We start from the raw sequence: 18,431 nt of genomic DNA on the forward strand, positions 1-18,431 counted from the left end.
AAAACGTAACATGTCAAAATGAAAGAAGCGCAAAGTAAGAACACCAATCAGGGCACAGCGGTCACTTTGTTTTGAGCTTGTTTTGACCTGTTGGTCATACCGACCCAGTGCAGCACACGGTTCAACATCAGTGCAGCAGAGTAAAATTCTGGGAGAGTCTATTCAACATAAATGATGAACTAACCTACCTTTGTGTAAATAGACCACAATATAGAAATATGTACTCATATGCAGTTGTGACTGACGTGTCTTTTTCTGAATTAATACAAACACATTTCATTTTATAGTAAATTAGTTTAGGCTAGTTTATGTTTATGAACAGAGACCTACAGATGCAGTTTAGTAAAGGAAACTCATTTGTGAATCTGAGTTTAAAGTTTTTATTAATCTTAAACTTGTAACTAAGTTACAAATAAATCTTAAACTGAAACTTTGCTTGTTTGTAAAGTGATTTCAGAGCCACTCAGTTCTACCTGATGGAAACTGTTTGCCTTCAGTGTTTTGTGCTTATGATAATTTTGAATAGACATCAGCATCACTAATTAATGACTCTATTAAAAGACTGGTTTACCAAGAGAGACACTGGAGTATTTTCACCTAAAATGAGTTAATGAAGCGAGTCTTGTTACAGAAATGATAACAGGACATTAAAGTCATAATTAATCTTTTAGTGCTTTTACTTTCGATACTTAAGTACATTTGAAGGTGAATACTTAGTACTTTTACTCAAGTGGAGGTCTAAAGGGAGGAACTTGGGTGTCTCTACTTTAACTCAGGTACAGGGTTTGTACCACCGCTGTGAAACGACGAGTGTTTTTTAAGATTACCACTCTTATTTTGAAAGGCAGATTATCGGCACTGGTGCTAAACAAAACAAGCATGTTGGAAAGTCTTAAATGGTAAAATTAACCAATACAGACCGGATAGATTTGTTTCTGTTGTGTCTACAGTTTATCGATGACTCGTAACGATGTGAAATATTGAGTATTTGTACAGTAATTCTACGTAAAACGTCTCTTTGAAGGGCTGATTTGTAGCTCAGCACCGTAGTTTCCGCAGACGTAGCTGCTGCTGACAGGCTGGGTAACTTCAGTAAACAGAGATTTAACCGGAGAGCTGAAGATTAAAGCGGTGAGTCTGCGAGACAGACCTCGGAGACACTCATTCGATATTAAAATCAACGAAGCTGAAGGCAGGTTCTTATTCGAATTTTCCCGTTCCACCTTAAATGGTGCAGTAGTAACTACTATCATTCCTCCAGTGCACACATGTACGGCTGCACTGTTTAAGGTGGAACGGGGAAATTCGGAGAAGCTGGCGAATAGAAAGCCAACTTCAGCCTCGTTTAAGATCGCGTCTACAGTTTAATAACATGTTGTAAATAAAGGTTATATTAAGTGTTTTCCTGCTGTTTTTGTTGTATTTCTATAGTAACCCACATTCACACTGCTGATGGCCAACACAGACTTCCATCTGCAGTTTCAAGGTCAGTTTTTTCTTATTTTATCACTTTTGGAGGAACTTTGGAAAACAAAAATACGTCTGTAGATAAGGAATAGTCAAAACAGTCAAGAGGTGTAAGAGATCTAACTCTGAAATCCAAACAGCACCACTCTAAACTGCTGAAGAATAGATTTATATTAAATCGGTAAAGATAACGTGTACTTTTTAACTTACTTAGTGACCAGAGTGACCTGTACAGAAACTCTCCATCCGCTTTATTAGAAACACCTACCTTTCATACACTCACTGGCCACTTTATTAGAAACACTTGACTTGTACTTCCAGTCACTGGCCACTTTAGTAGAAACACCTACCTTTCTTCTACTAACTGGCCACTTTATTAGAAACACCTACCTTGTACTTCCACTAACTGGCCACTTTATTAGAAACACTTGACTTGTACTTCCAGTCACTGGCCACTTTATTAGAAACACCTACCTTGTACTTCCACTAACTGGCCACTTTATTAGAAACACCTACCTTATACTTCCACTAACTGGCCACTTTATTAGAAACACCTACCTTGTACTTCCACTCACTGGCCACTTTATTAGAAACACCTACCTTGTACTTCCAGTCACTGGCCACTTTATTAGAAACACCTACCTTTATCCACTAACTGGCCACTTTATTAGAAACACCTACCTTTCATCCACTCACTGGCCACTTTATTAGAAACCCCTAGTAGTACCACTCCCCGGCCACTTTAGTAGAAACGCCTGCCTTGTACTTCCAGTCACTGGCCACTTTATTAGAAACACCTACCTTGTGGTTCCAATCACTGGCTACTTTATTAGAAACCCCTAGTATTACCACTCCCCGGCCACTTTAGTAGAAACACCTGCCTTGTACTTCCAGTCACTGGCCACTTTATTAGAAACACCTTCCTTATCTGCTAACTGGCCACTTTATTAGTAACACCTATCCAGTTAAAATCAACTCTGAGGACAGAAACTACTATTGATGAAGGGCTAGAAACTGTGCATCAACAGATGAGCTACAGTCTCTAACTGTACACCAGCAAGATAGAGGGGTTTCTAGTAAAGTGGCCAGGGAGTTTATAAATGTAGGATTGTAATTTTATTCTTGCTGTTAATAGATTTTGGAGATGATGCAGATTTAATGGGCAGTAGTACCGGAACTACCAGAATCACCATTGATGACCACACCACCAAACCTCAAAAGCAGCGGAGAGTTGCAGGAGTTGTGGAGGAGGACGAGACTGATCCACTGGAGAGTGATGACACAGATAAGGTTTGGTTGATGTATCAGTAAAAAGCCTGATTTTGTGGACTTTTGCTCATGAGTGGATTTTCATTCTTATATTTTTTTCAACAGCTTCTTTCTGGTCAAAAGAAAAACGCTCCCTTCTGGACGTTTGAGTACTATCAGACATTTTTTGATGTGGACACTAGCCAGGTAAGCTCTCTGAAGTTTCTGTTGACTCGTGAAATGAGCTCTACATACAGACCTCACTGTCTCCACTCGCTAGAAACATCACCCAGCTTTTATATGGAGACCTTAAGAAGGTTCTTATTCACTGTACTGCTGGATCTGGGTCAGGGAACGATGGCACAGGAGGTTGACTGAGTGGACACTCTTGCTAGTTCAGTTATGGTAGCTTTCGCTGGGTGGTTAGCTTTCTCTGAACTCGAACACAGAGAGACTGTAGAGGAACACAGTTTTGTCAAAGCTGTGTTGGCAAACCACATCAGCCTTGTGTTTGGTGAGGATACTGCTTACATAAGCTCTTCCCAAGTTTAGGAATGCCTGTTTCACATCGAAAGAGAAGAATTTTGGCAAATTATGTTGGCGGTTTTTTGGTTATTGGAAAGTTATTCACAGGAGAGACTTTGTACATGTAAATTGTCGTCCACAGCAGTGAGAAAACATATTATTCTCCAGGGTATGTTTTGGTTTGTCCACGCTCTTTGTATTATTTTATAAAAATAATGTTTACAGAGCAGATCACTGAAGAGACGCCATCTGTTTATAGTTTATAGCCCAGATTTGTGGAAAAATGGGTCGACTTTCAGTAGAAAAGTTCAGCTTCTTTTATTATAAGGGTTTAAAATTACATCACCCATCTATTTGACTGGAAAGAAGACAGTTACAGCTCTCATACGACCCCCACCTTTAGAATGGAGCTTATGAAACATGAAAGTTATGAAGAATATGATGAAGTGCGTTTTGGAACCACCGGTGGTTCCAAGGAGCATAAGAGGCTATAATGTATGTATCTATGGTGAGTCTGTTTTATGTCATTTTTGTGGATATTTGGATCATTTCTGTTTGTCATGAAGTGTTGAAATGGGTATTTATTGTAGTATTTATTGTATTATTTAAGGCCTTTTAATGCTGTCGTGTAAAAGTAGTGTTCATATTTTCAACATTAATCTGTCTAAGAACAGCAGAAGAAATTTAGCCATGCTAGATCTGCCACATTTCTATCATAAAACAGTGTTGTTGACTTTGTGCACTGCCCTGTTAAATAAACGGATAAAGACAACTGAGTATAAAAGCCAATACAACCTGAGGAAATGTCAACGTGAAAATGGCTGGTTATATATTAACAGTAATTTAGAACAAGCAGGACAGTAAATGTGTACTTTGGTGACAGTTAACGTCAAAGTGTAGTAAACATTGCTGATGTTTAACTTACAAAGCTCAAATTAAAAAACGTTGGGACAGGTATGTGAAATAACTATATTCGGTTTAACCTGTATTAAATTAATGCAGTACAAAAATACAGTATTTAGTGTTTTGCCCTGTGAACTTTATTTTATTTTTTGTGAACGTACGCTCATTAGAAATTTGATACCTTGACGTTCCAAAAAAGTTGAGACTTGTGCATGTTTACGGGGTCTTCATTGTTGTGCAACTATACGGGGTCTTCATTGTTGTATTTATTACACCAACACTCTCTGATTACGCATCCATGCTGATGTAACGTGCAGAATGTTTCTATGTGTTGTTATAATAAAATAATCATAGACGTCTCTGAAAAAGACGGTGTCTTAAAGGCAGCATATGTTGCTCTAAAATATGTTAATTGTGCTTTAACAGATGTGCAGGTTACCCACTTATACCCCCCCCCACACCATGACAAACGCTGGATTTTGAACTTTATGCTGGTAGCAATCTGCATGGTCCTTTTCTGCTTTGGCTCTGAGAACAATCTAAAAGGTTGACTCGTCAGACCACAGTATGCGTTTCCACTGAGCATCAGTCCATTTCAGATGAGCTCGGCCCAGAGAAGTCGGCGGCGTTTCTGAACGTTGTTGATATGTGACTGTGATGCCCTGGAGGGTGTTTTATTCTTTCTCTCCAAACATTAACAAAAACAAAAGAACGCTAGGCTGTGAGTGAATAGCTCTTCACTACTGCAGGCTTCAGAGGTGTTTCTTTCTCTGGAGCTTCCAGTTTAGTTCGTCTCTCTGCACGAGTGTTCCTGTCTCCCAGGTCTCTCTCTTTCTACTGGGAAAAGAAGCTCGTAGTAGTAGGGAGAGTATGGCAGTGTTTTAAAAATAAAAATGGTAGACTTCGAGAAAAAAGTCGTAATATTTTGAGAAAAACGTTGTACGGTATGATATTTCGAGAATTTTTTGCTGGTGCATTTTTTTAGCACATTGGCGAGCCTCGACCATCCTCACTCATGAAGGACTTGGCATTACCTGGAGGCACCGTTTACACCCAAGCATACTTACATCACCTCTTATAAAATGTTTTCTGAACATTTAACAGTTGTTGTATCAACTATTTTTGGAACTGCATGCATCGATTTCAGAATGAGTGTATATTTACAAAAAAACAATAAAGTTGATAATATAAAACATTAAATATCTTGACTTTGGACTGTTTTCGTTCAAATACAACTTAAAGTTGGTCACCATTTTCTGAATTTTGTTTTGCATTTCACATACTGTCCCAACTTTTTTGGAACTGAGGTTTGTAATTCAAACAAAGTTTGATTTTCAAGCATAAATTCTTTGTAGACTCTCGTTCTTTTGTTCTTGAGGTATTTCAGAGCAGCATGTATGTAGTGGATGATGAAAATGGTGAAAATAAATAAAACACTCTCTCTCTGTCTGTCTGTCTGTCTGTCTGTCTGTCTGTCTGTCTGTCTGTCTGTCTCCAGGTGAAGGACAGAATCATTGGCTCAGTCGTGCCATGGCCCGGGAAAAACTTTGTTCGCTTCTATATCAGGAACAACCCTGACCTCTATGGTAATCTTATGCAAATTATAAAATTAAGAATTCTCTCTGCATAGAGACCCAATTAGAAATGGCTTTGACGATGAACTCTTCTTCTGTAGGACCTTTCTGGATCTGTGCCACGCTCGTCTTCGCCGTCGCCATCAGTGGAAACATCTGCAGCTTCCTGGTGAACTATGGTCAGCCTCAGTACAAATACGTACCCGAGTTCAGGAAAGGTAAAGTTATACTTGTGAACCTTTCACACTGTGCACTGATTGGCTGAAACACTTTTGTTGGAATTCTTTACCCTAAACATAATGTATGGTACTGTGCAGAAGAGAAGCGGATGGCTGAGTAAGATATCACTGATATGTAACGTTATTAGGAAGGTAGAGGGAAAAGTTAAATGGCTCCAAATGGCTCTTGTTTTTCAGTGACCATCGCAGCCACAGCGATCTACAGCTACGCCTGGTTTGTTCCGCTGGCTGTGTGGGGATTTCTGACGTGGAGGAACAGTAAAATCTCACGAACAGTGTCCTACTCTTTCCTGGAGATCGTGTGTGTGTACGGTTACTCGCTCTCCATCTACATTCCTGCTGTGGTGAGTCCTACAGACTCCATCATCTGGTCACATCTGTATACACTTTATTGCCAAAAGTATTCACTCACCCATCCAAATAATTGAATCCAGGTGTTCCAATCACTTCCATGGCCACAGGTGTGTAAAACCAAGCACCCAGGCCTGCAGACTGCTTCTACAGACATTAGTGAAAGAATGGGTCGCTCTCAGGAGCTCAGTGAACTCCAGCATGGTACCGTGATCGGACGCCACCTGTGTGACAAGTCCAGTCGTGAAATTTCCTCACTACTAAATATTCCACAGTCAGCTGTCAGTGGTATTATAACAAAGTGGAAGCGACTGGGAACGACAGCAACTCAGCCACGAAGTGGACGGCCACGTAAAATGACAGAGCGGGGTCAGCGGATGCTGAGGCGCATAGTGCGCAGAGGTCACCAACTTTCTGCAGAGTCAATCGCTACAGACCTCCAAACTTCATGTGGCCTTCAGATCAGCTCAAGAACAGCGTAGAGAGCTTCATGAATGGGTTTCCATGGCTGAGCAGCTGCATCCAAGCCTTACATCACCAAGCGCAATGCAAAGCGTCGAATGCCGCCACTGGACTCTAGAGCAGTGGAGACCAGTTCTCTGGAGTGACCAATCACGCTTCTCCGTCTGGCAGTCCGATGGACGTGTCTGGGCTTGGCGGTTGCCAGGAGACGGTACTTGTCTGACTGCATTGTGCCGAGTGTAAAGTTTGGTGGAGGGGGGATTCTGGTGTGGGGTTGTTTTTCAGGAGTTGGGCTCGGCCCCTTAGTTCCAGTGAAAGGAGCTCTTAATGCTTCAGCACCAAGAGATTCTGGACAATTTCATGCTCCCAACTTTGTGGGAACAGTTTGGGGAGTTTGGCCCCTTCCTGTTCCAACATGACTGAACACCAGTGCACAAAGCAAAGTCCATAAAGACATGGATGAGCGAGTTTGGTGTGGAAGAACTTGCCTGGCCTGCACAGAGTCCTGACCTCAACCTGATAGAACACCTTTGGGATGAATTATAGCGGAGACTGCGAGCCAGGCCTTCTCGTCCGACATCAGTGTCTGACCTCACAAATGCGCTTCTGGAAGAATGGTCAAAAATTCCCATAAACACTCCTAAACCTTGTGGAAAGCCTTCCCAGAAGAGCTGAAGCTGTTATAGCTGCAAAGGGTGAGCCGACATCATATTAAACCCTATGGATTAAGAATGGGATCTCACTCAAGTTCATATGCGTGTGAAGGCAGACGGGCCAATACTTTTGGCAATATAGTGTACAAATGTGTTTGATTAGATTGATTGCTGGAGAGCCAGTCTTTAAAGTGTTGGTCACCACTCCATCTCCGCTATATATTGTTGCTGTCAGAACAAAACCTCCTATTTCCAAAATAATAATTTCACAGGAAAAGGAAAAAACATCACTGTCTGTGTTTACATGCAAAGATTTTAGCCAATCCGATTGAAGATTCTGATTATAGATGAAGACTTTATTCTCACTCTACTCAACAAACAGATGGAAAATCTCTGTTTACATGCTCACTACAAGTAATCCTATCCAAATTTACGTGCATGCGAGAACCGCTTAGTGTAGTCGTTACCATGACAACGAGCATCACGTGAGTCCAGTCAGAGTGAGATGAGCAGCAGTGAGCAGCGCTTGTGTTTTTAATCACTTTAAAATGATGTCACACTCAGGAAAACGTCCTTCACATGTCCGTATTAAAGAAGGCCGAGAGGAAGACGTCGTGTTCTGAGACACATAAGCTGGACGTCCGTCCCACCGCCGTCTTTTAAAGATCAGAGCATAAACTTCGTCTCCTCTGCAGACCAGTTTCTGCTCCGCCATGTTGAACGGTATAAACTCTCACTATGACGTGATGAACATGATCAGAACGGACTTAAACTTTCCGATAGGGAATGTAATCAGATACAGGCGTTTACACGGATATTATTCTTCTATTTAACGAATTATTTACAGGATTACCCACCTTGTTCAATTGGATAGAAACCTAGTCTATTCCGATTGAGGTGTTTACATGGACACATTCTATTCCGACAGAGATATTAGTCAGATTATTATCGGATTGTCAGGCTGCATGTAAACGTGGCTAATGATTATTGCACAGTGTAAAGTGCAGCATACAAGGTTTTGTTCTCAGCAGCTATGTATAAACAGTCATTTGTAACTGACCCCCTGGTCAAACTAGAAAAAAGTGTGTTCTCTATAGAGGATTTGTTAACTTACGTGTTAACATTCCTGTTATATAATCAATACGATGTTTACTTTTATCTGTGTTTCTGGCAGGTTCTGTGGATCATACCGAGTGAACCGCTGAGATGGTGCTCCATCATTTTGGCTCTCTGCCTGTCTGGATCTGTGCTGATTCTGACGTTTTGGCCGGCAATCCGGGACGACCACCCACGCATCGTTATAGCGGTCACTTCAGCCATTGCAGTGCTTCACGTTTTGCTTGCTGTTGGTTGCAAGGTACGCTTTAGTAGCAGTCACAGGAATCAAAATATTGTGATGCTCTACAGCATTTAAAGACAGTTTTACAGGTTATGAAATACATATTTTGAAGGGAAAGCGTGGTTTCAATGTGAATATTACAGCAAGTGTTATCTGATACACGTGGATATGGTCTGAATAGCTGTATCTAACAGCCTTACTGTATCTAACAGTCTGAATAGCTGTATCTAACAGTCTAACTGTATCTAACAGTCTGAATAGCTGTATCTAACAGTCTAACTGTATCTAACAGTCTGAATAGCTGTATCTAACAGCCTTACTGTATCTAACAGTCTGAATAGCTGTATTTAACAGTCTGACTGTATCTAACAGTGAATAGCTGTATCTAACAGTCCGACTGTATCTAACAGCCTTACTGTATCTAACAGTCTGAATAGCTGTATCTAACAGTCTGACTGTATCTAACAGTCTGAATAGCTGTATCTAACAGTCTAAATAGCTGTATCTAACAGTCTAACTGTATCTAACAGTGAATAGCTGTATCTAACAGTCTAACTGTATCTAACAGTCTGAATAGCTGTATCTAACAGTCTAACTGTATCTAACAGTCTGAATAGCTGTATCTAACAGTCTAACTGTATCTAACAGTCTGAATAGCTGTATTTAACAGTCTAACTGTATCTAACAGCCTAACTGTATCTAACAGTCTGAATAGCTGTATCTAACAGCCTAACTGTATCTAACAGTCTGAATAGCTGTATTTAACAGTCTAACTGTATCTAACAGTCTGAGTAGCTGTATTTAACAGTCTAGCTGTATCTAACAGCCTAACTGTATCTAACAGTCTGAATAGCTGTATTTAACAGTCTAACTGTATCTAACAGTCTGAATAGCTGTATTTAACAGTCTAACTGTATCTAACAGTCTGAATAGCTGTATCTAACAGTCTAACTGTATCTAACAGTCTGAATAGCTGTATTTAACAGTCTAACTGTATCTAACAGTCTGAATAGCTGTATTTAACAGTCTAACTGTATCTAACAGTCTGAATAGCTGTATTTAACAGTCTAACTGTATCTAACAGTCTGAATAGCTGTATCTAACAGTCTAACTGTATCTAACAGTCTGTATAGCTGTATTTAACAGTCTGTATAGCTGTATTTAACAGCCTAACTGTATCTAACAGTCTGAATAGCTGTATTTAACAGTCTAACTGTATCTAACAGTCTGTATAGCTGTATCTAACAGTCTGTATAGCTGTATTTAACAGTCTAACTGTATTTAACAGTCTGTATAGCTGTATTTAACAGTCTGAATAGCTGTATTTAACAGTCTAACTGTATCTAACAGTCTGAATGGCTGTATTTAACAGTCTAACTGTATCTAACAGTCTGTATAGCTGTATCTAACAGCCTAACTGTATCTAACAGTCTGTATAGCTGTATCTAACAGTCTAACTGTATCTAACAGTCTGAATGGCTGTATTTAACAGTCTAACTGTATCTAACAGTCTGTATAGCTGTATTTAACAGTCCGACTGTATCTAACAGTCTGTATAGCTGTATCTAACAGCCTAACTGTATCTAACAGTCTGAATAGCTGTATTTAACAGTCTAACTGTATCTAACAGCCTAACTGTATCTAACAGTCTGTATAGCTGTATCTAACAGTCTGTATAGCTGTATCTAACAGTCTGTATAGCTGTATCTAACAGTCTAACTGTATCTAACAGTCTGTATAGCTGTATCTAACAGCCTAACTGTATCTAACAGTCTGTATAGCTGTATCTAACAGTCTAACTGTATCTAACAGTCTGTATAGCTGTATCTAACAGCCTAACTGTATCTAACAGTCTGTATAGCTGTATCTAACAGTCTAACTGTATCTAACAGTCTGTATAGCTGTATTTAACAGCCTAACTGTATCTAACAGTCTGTATAGCTGTATCTAACAGTCTAACTGTATCTAACAGTCTGTATAGCTGTATCTAACAGCCTAACTGTATCTAACAGTCTGTATAGCTGTATCTAACAGTCTAACTGTATCTAACAGTCTGAATAGCTGTATTTAACAGTCTAACTGTATCTAACAGTCTGAATAGCTGTATTTAACAGTCTAACTGTATCTAACAGTCTTTGTAATAGGTTGTTATTTCCGAACTGGCCTAAAAATCTTCTTCTTATTACTGTGGCGTATCATTAAGTACTTTTGGTGCTCCGTGTCACAGTGTGAAAGGATTATACGGATTGGTGTCGAGTTTGTTTTCCCAGGGAACGCTCACCATTCCTGGAAAGTATGACAATAGTTGTGCACGGACTTGGAAACGAGCCAGATTGTTCACCTCCCAGTGTGCACAAAAGCATGTCCTTATGGCTCTCAAATATCATCAATTACATTGATTTAATTAGCTCACGTGGTGTCAGAATAGCTGAAGAATGAAAAGCGCTGTCAGGGTATAATAAATCTGCCCTCTCTCTTTCCTTCCTCAGGCCTATTTTTTCAGCACCTACGAGGCTTTGACAACTGAAAATGCTCCAGGACCAGCGAGTGTTACGAAGGGCTTTTTAACCACCAAGGCACACTAAGCTCCGGCTTTAGGTAAGACAAACAGAGGAGTATAAGTAGAGCTGTAACGATATGTTTTTTTTGATACAGTGAAAATAAGAAGTTACTGATAATGTGCTTTATGGTAATATATTAATTTTTTAAATTTGGGTATGTTAGATCATTCAGCATTATAAAGGTACAATATTGACTATGCTTTATAATTCACCACAGTCAAAATCAAACAAAATACAGGAGAGAATAAAAGCCCAGCGCTAATGCACCAGCCATAAGCAACAGTATCTCACTGTGCGCTTCCTTGTTTCACTTAAAATAATTTAAATAAAATAGCAAATAAACCACCATGATATCGATTACTGTTTGCTGGGGGACATTAACTGCTAATGTCTTGTGTTGTCGCTTTCTTTAACCTTTTTAACTCCTTGGAACCACAAGTGGATCGAAAACACACTTCGTCATATTCTTCATAACCTTCATATTTTATAAGCTACATTCTAAAGGTGGGGGTCGTATGAGAGCTGTAACTGTCCTCTCTCCAGTCAAATAGATGGGTGATGTAATTTTAAACCCTTATAATAAAAGAAGCTGAACTTTTCTACTGAAAGTCGACCCATTTTTCCACAAATCGGAGCTACAAACTGGATCTCAGATGGCGTCTCTTCAGTGATCTGCTCTGTAAAAATTACTTTTATAATTTTTGTAATTTATGTGGTCCTAGATCGGATACGTATCCGATTCGCGGCCATGTGACCTTAATGAGACGCTCAGATCGGAATTCATGTGCTTTTTTTTCCACTGCGCCATCATTCAGCGTTACCATGGCAGCAGCTCCAAACAGAAGTTAAAGCCTGTAAATGGTGAAAAAGCAGCTCATCTCACCTTTTTCTCCTTCGTCTCGCTCTAATAATGAAGCTGAGAGCTGATCAGAGTTAATGATCTTCTCAGCGAAGCTCGTTCTGCTCGTTAGTTTGTGCTGATGATGAACGTGATTCATTCACCTGACGTTACTGAGTAGGATGAGCTCATGAGGGTCATTTCAGGACGCTGGTTCACATTAATGACTGATTTGAATCACTTACCTAAACAAGTGTGAAACATCGTGTCAGAGAGATCGGATTTTAGCACAAAATCAGATTTGAGAAATGAGGCTTGTGATGTGAACGTAGCTTAAGGTCGCATGGCCACGAATCGGATACATATCCGATCTAAGACCACATATGAAAGTGGCTCAGGTCGGATTTGAAAAGATTAGATTTGTGTCCACACAGCTCTGAAAACATCAGATCTGAGTCACATTAGGGCAAAAAATCAGATTTGTGCCACTTCAGCCTGGTAATGTGAACGTAGCCTAAAGCTAAAGAAGCAGACTTAAGACACCAAACGTGGTGGCTGATAAATAGGCCTCTCTTCTGCACTCTTTTGCTTGAAGTGCCTCTTGTAGGGGGGCAATCATGTCAACACTTGAGACAAAGCTTCCTGTACATGATTTCTCCTTGCTAAAGCATGTGTTATTCTTCTTCAATTGCAGGATCTCTTGTTGCCTTATTGGTCAGAATCAAGTTTCCTGCTCATGAGGTCACGGCTCGTCTGGATTTCACCAGATTAGCGGCCCGTGTGTTCAGCTGTGAGTTTATCACTGGCACCTCTGTGGTTCGTGCCTGGCATCTTCGTCCACCTGACCTATAGAATGTAGAATATGCTTCTGATCTGCTTTTAAAAAATAAATTGTAAGTGTACTGTTACGGAGTAGACTCTGGTAAGGGATATAGAACACTGTATATAGCGGGGTTTGAAATATTTATGCTATAATTGAACCTGAGATGTCCACCAAACGGGCCATTCTTCTGTTTCAGCCATTTGTGACCTGTACATACACTAAAGGACATTGTGACTCTGTTGGCCAACTTATAGTACTTAGCACTTGTTTATGGTGAGGGTAACTGTCCGAGTGCCAAAGTTCACATTTTAAACTTTTAGTATATTCATACTAATCTGAGTTGCTGTCAAGTTCTGTATCATAATTCTTTATTTCGGGAGGCTGATAGAGCTTAACAATATGTGCCTTTACTGAAGACGCATGTACATACTAACAGAAATGTTAATTAAAGCTTTGTAAAGGTTTTCTCTACTTTTTAATAAACAATTACTAAATCGTATTTCTTCCTGTCTTGGATTTTATTGGATTCATGAAGTTCATTTCCAGTCAAAACAGCCGTTAAATTCAAATTATTCATTTTTCAGTGTCAGAAAGGACACAGAGGCCTCAACAACTAAATCTAGTTCAGTGGGTCACTCTTTCCCTTCATTCCAGCTATCAATCTTTTCAGGAGCCTCACTTTCAGTTCCTCAAAGAATCTGCAGACACACCTCCAAAGTTCAGTCTTAGAAGCTGGTTGATCATTTTCTGAAGTAATCAAACACATTCAGTGGTGTTGAGGTCTGGACTCTGGGGTGGTCAGTCCATCGTTCAGCTTCTTTGTTTGATGTGTCCGTCTCCTTTTCTCAGTGAGGTTCTTCTTGACAGCTACACATCCTTTCAGACCCACAGCGCTGAGTTGCTATTTACATATCTACATATTTACATGAAGTCTGAATAGATCATTATGTCATGATCTATGTAAACCCAAGGCATTAACAGAGATAGTAATGAGCTAAATATATACAAAATCATCATTTATAGGGTGCTTTCTATTGGGAGGTGTCTGTCCCATTATATATGCATATATTTATATACACAAACACTTTTTTCTTTTACAAATAAAAAAAAAAATAAAGATCTTTTTGATTTCTTTGAAAGTGAAGTTGAAAGATTTGGATTTATCATAAGTTTAATTTTTAAACAACAAAAAAATACTGTTGCATATTTCAATGTCACTACCGAAACACTGTTTTAGTCAGTAGGCGGAGCCTTATTTTAGCCACGCCCCTGCATTTTAGAGCAGGAAAATTAGCTAAAATTGTTTCTACCGGAACACAGTTTCTGCGTTTAAGTTTTTGTGTTTAATGAAAAATATGATGATTTTCTGTGTGTTTAAAGCTGTGTTTGCTGGTCATGAACTGGCTGAGTTTTTGATTTCAAAATGAGCTAAAATTGTCACCACCGAAACAGTCACTGCTGACACATTTGGTAAAGTTTGGGTAGCGTTATGATTGTTTCGGTAGTGACAAAGTGGAACGTTGAGTCATTTTAATAAATATAATTCAGGTTTTGAGTCACTCAAAGCAAAAGGCTTTGAACTTTGAACCAATTCGGTAGAATGATAAACGAATAAAGCCTAACCAGGTGTGAAAAAAATCCACAGCTAACCCATAAGCAACTATATTTCTGTATAATTTTCAAAATATGTATTACGTTCGCAGTATATTTCCATATATGTATGATACATATGTAGACATTAACATTGACACAATTACATATATTTCAGTAAATTGACATATATTCGCATATATTGGCATTTATTTAAATATTCAACTGGGACAGTTAAATTAAATTGCACATATTTATTCGGCTGTTATCAGTGATGAACAGAATTAGAACAGGAGTAACATTTGGTAAAGTTTGGGTGTTATGATTGTTTTGGTACTATAGAATATTAAATCATTCATTTTAATAGAATAAACATATTTAAGGTATACGGTCACTCAAAGCAAAAGTATTTTAGTCTGAAGTCCAAGTCTGTGAAGTGTTTTCTCACTCTGAACCCACTCAGTATAGTGATCCATATAGGCATGCCTTCATTTTTCTGAGCTGAACCTTCGCTGAAGGAATGTAGTAATGATATCTGCTGCCTTTGTTGCCTTTTATCCTGCCTGCCACATTAATTAATGAAGATATAAATCTTTTCATAGACTGACAGTGTAAACGACAAAGGTGCACTTTCCTAATTAACATAATAGAAAAATCGTGACACTTGAAACTGTGTCAGCCTGAGGTGTGTCCTAATTAATGGTCATTCTAGCCTTGGCCTAGAGTTACACTGCAGTTCTTTCCAAAGCCATAAGCTCCGCAGGCCAATGGCACCTGTTCAGCAGGTGAGCGGTGCGCGTCGGATTAGGATGAAAACTCTGTTTTCTGGATTATCGAGCGCATGACTGGATTTCCTGCTCCACTACACATGGAAGACCTATTTATAGAGACTTTAACCTCAAGGCGTGCTCTGACCGAGGCCATGGACTGCAGGGTTTGACGCAGGGCATGTGACGATGGCTGGGAAAGCAGAAAAGGTGTCTAAGTATGAGACGTTAAAGATGCTGGAGAAGTGCCGCAGGGAGAGGGACGAAGCTGTGCAGCGTGAGGGAGCCCTGAGGGATAAACTCAGGCAGCATGAGTCCAGGATGAGGTCAACCGAGGCTCTCAAGCAGAAGGTGAAAACTCTCACCCTGGACAACAAGGAGCTGCGCAAGCAGGTGAAGACTCTGCGCGCCGAGCTGGGGCTGGAGTCCAGCCCCAAATTCCATGGCAAAACCACCAAGGACATCATAAACGAGCTGCACGAGAAAGAGAGGCAGTGCAGCTCGCTGGTGGAGAAGACGGGCAAGCTCAGCATGACCATAGACGAGCTGACCTCTGAGCTGGCCAACACCGTGACCTCCAAAACCCTGCTGGAGGACCAAGTCCAGTCCCTGCAGCAGAACCTCAAGGACATGACCAACAACCAGAGGAGGCTGCTGAAGCTTTGGGAGGACAGGAAGGCCCAGCAGTCACAGCGCGAGCCGCTGTCCCTGCCGGCCCTTCCGCAGCGACCGGGCCAGAAGGCTGCGGCCCACAAGGCCGTCCAAACTGAAATGTCCATCAGCTCTGCCCACATCCTGCCTGCAAACGCCTTTGAGACCAAACCCAGAAGAGACGGTGAGAAGAACAGGAGCGTGGAGAGGCGCAACATCACGCTGACGAACGGCGGCCATCGAGAAAAAACGGCTCTTATACCAAATGAGACCAAAGCAGTGCATAACGGACCATGACTGGACTCAACTAGGTCTGGTTTTGTACTGAAGGCCGTTGGAGATAGTTTAGCTTCTGTTGAGCTGATATTAAAGAGGAACTCAATTTTTCTGCATAATTAAGTGGTTAAGATATAAACAGAGTCGTTCAGAGTGGTTTGGTGTGAAACGCTCTGTTCTAGAGTCAGAATTGTTCACAGTGGTGGTGATAGGAACCAGACGTCCACCTCTAAAAGCTCCCTCACAGAGGGGTTTTACATGACATGGTTATGAGGACACTGCCGGATGTATGACACATTGTTTTGTGATAGTTTGGGAAGATTTTGGCCTAAAAAGTATTTTTAAACTCCATTCATGGTGGAGGGATACATGCAGGGCGCTATGAGGCAAAATAGTCCCCAAAGAAAACTTATTATTTCAGATTTTCCACTATTTTCCCATCATCAACATTCCATATAAACTCAGAAGACTTGTGTAGGTTCACTGGTGGTTCTGGATAGTAAATAAAATGTCTATATTTGTGTTGTAGTCTTGGCGACCCCTGGTTCCTATCACCACCACTGTAAAGACATCTGAACCATTTCTCACCAAACCACTCTGAATGATGCTGTTTACATCTCACACACTGAACTATGCAGAAATTTTGGAAAATTCAGTGGAATTCCCCTTTAATGTCATTTTAGCGGTGTGGACAAAATGAATACGGAGTATGGATATTAATGACACTTGGACAGCTGTTGACATCAGTTTTCAAATCAATTAACTTTAATGACACCATCTTTTTGTATTTGTGACCATAGGAGAGTTTTGCTTGTGTTGAGCTGATAATAACGACGGCAACCAATGAATTTATTAGCATTAATGACCTTTTAGACTTAGTTTTTTGTATTTGTGACCGCATGAGAGTTTAATTTGAGTTAATTATGCTGATACTTTAGCTGTTTACAGACTTCAAAGGAATTGGCATTAATAACATCCTGTTTTTGTACTTGCGACCAAGTTTACTTTGTGTTAATTCTGCTGATATATTAATTTGTAAATAAATGTTTTAGGATTAATGAGATTTTAGCCTATGTTTTGCATGTCTGACTGCATGAAAACGTTTACTTGTGCTCTTATTCGCACATGGAAGAATAATATACCTATATTTGCTCATATATATGTGTAAAAATATATATGTGCAATAAACACGTGCAATGTTTTTAAAATGTGCTAAATATTTATTGAACTGTGCCGTTTTTTAAATATTTAAATATATGCCAATATATGCACATAAATGACAATATACTGAAATATATGTAATTGTGTCGATTTCAGTATGTACATATGTATCATACATATATGGAAATATACTGCAAACTTGATACAATTTTCAAATATATAATTTAGAAATATGTTCAAAGCTGTGTATATATTTGCATGTAGGTTAGATTTGTTTAGATTTTTTTACACCTGGTTAGGGTTTGTTTAATGTTATCGTTCTACCAAACTGGTTCACAGTTCTAAACATATTTGTAACCAACTTTGGCTTCAGACTAAAATCCTTTTGCTTTGAGTGACTCTTTACCTTAAATATATGTATCAATACTAATGAGTAAACGTTCCATTTTGTCTCTACCAAAACAATCATAACTCTACCAAACTGTACCGAATGTGTCAGTAATGACTGTTTCAGGGACAATTTTAGTTCATTTTAAGCTCAGAAACTCAGCCAGTAAACCAGCAAACACAGCTTTGATCAGCTGTTCACACAGAAAATCATATTTTACATTAAAACACTAAAAAGTTCTGAACTGCAGAAAATATGACTGATTTTCAGACTTTGGGACACATTTACTTCAAAACAATGGGATCTAACTGCTCACCATGTGGCCATGAGGGACAGGGATGCAGCCTCACTTCCTGCTCTAAAATGCAGGGGCGTGGCTAAATAAGGCCCCGCCTACAGACTAAAACGCTGTGTTTCGGTGGTGACATGAAAACACGGGACAACATTTTTAAAATAAAGTTTTTATTTAAAAATGAAACTCATGACAACTTTAAATCTTTCAAGTTCAGTTTAAAAGAGATCAAAAAGATCTTTAAAAAAATACAAAAAAGTATTATTTAATGTAACGTAAGTGTACATTTAGGGGTTAGGGGTCGGGGACAGACTCCGCCCCAT

General features: G+C 39.7%; 2 protein-coding genes across 2 annotated transcripts; both read left to right on the forward strand.

Moving 5' to 3' along the window:
• Positions 1-832: 832 nt before the first annotated feature.
• Positions 833-13,482, forward strand: yipf1 (Yip1 domain family, member 1). The gene is made up of 11 exons (XM_036565399.1): positions 833-899; positions 1,025-1,131; positions 1,432-1,486; positions 2,603-2,757; positions 2,842-2,922; positions 5,642-5,729; positions 5,819-5,935; positions 6,134-6,300; positions 8,597-8,779; positions 11,251-11,359; positions 12,855-13,482. Exons 3-10 carry the CDS (start codon positions 1,453-1,455, stop codon positions 11,344-11,346), a joined length of 921 nt encoding a protein of 306 aa, XP_036421292.1. The 5' UTR covers positions 833-899; positions 1,025-1,131; positions 1,432-1,452; the 3' UTR covers positions 11,347-11,359; positions 12,855-13,482.
• Positions 13,483-15,529: 2,047 nt separating this feature from the next.
• On the forward strand, positions 15,530-16,288 carry zgc:113691 (uncharacterized protein LOC503529 homolog). The gene has a single exon (XM_036597823.1). It carries the CDS (start codon positions 15,530-15,532, stop codon positions 16,286-16,288), a length of 759 nt encoding a protein of 252 aa, XP_036453716.1.
• The last annotated feature ends 2,143 nt before the right edge of the window (positions 16,289-18,431 follow it).

The sequence above is a fragment of the Colossoma macropomum genome, unplaced genomic scaffold (assembly GCF_904425465.1).
Source record: "Colossoma macropomum unplaced genomic scaffold, Colossoma_macropomum, whole genome shotgun sequence".
In the NCBI taxonomy this organism is placed as follows: domain Eukaryota; kingdom Metazoa; phylum Chordata; class Actinopteri; order Characiformes; family Serrasalmidae; genus Colossoma; species Colossoma macropomum.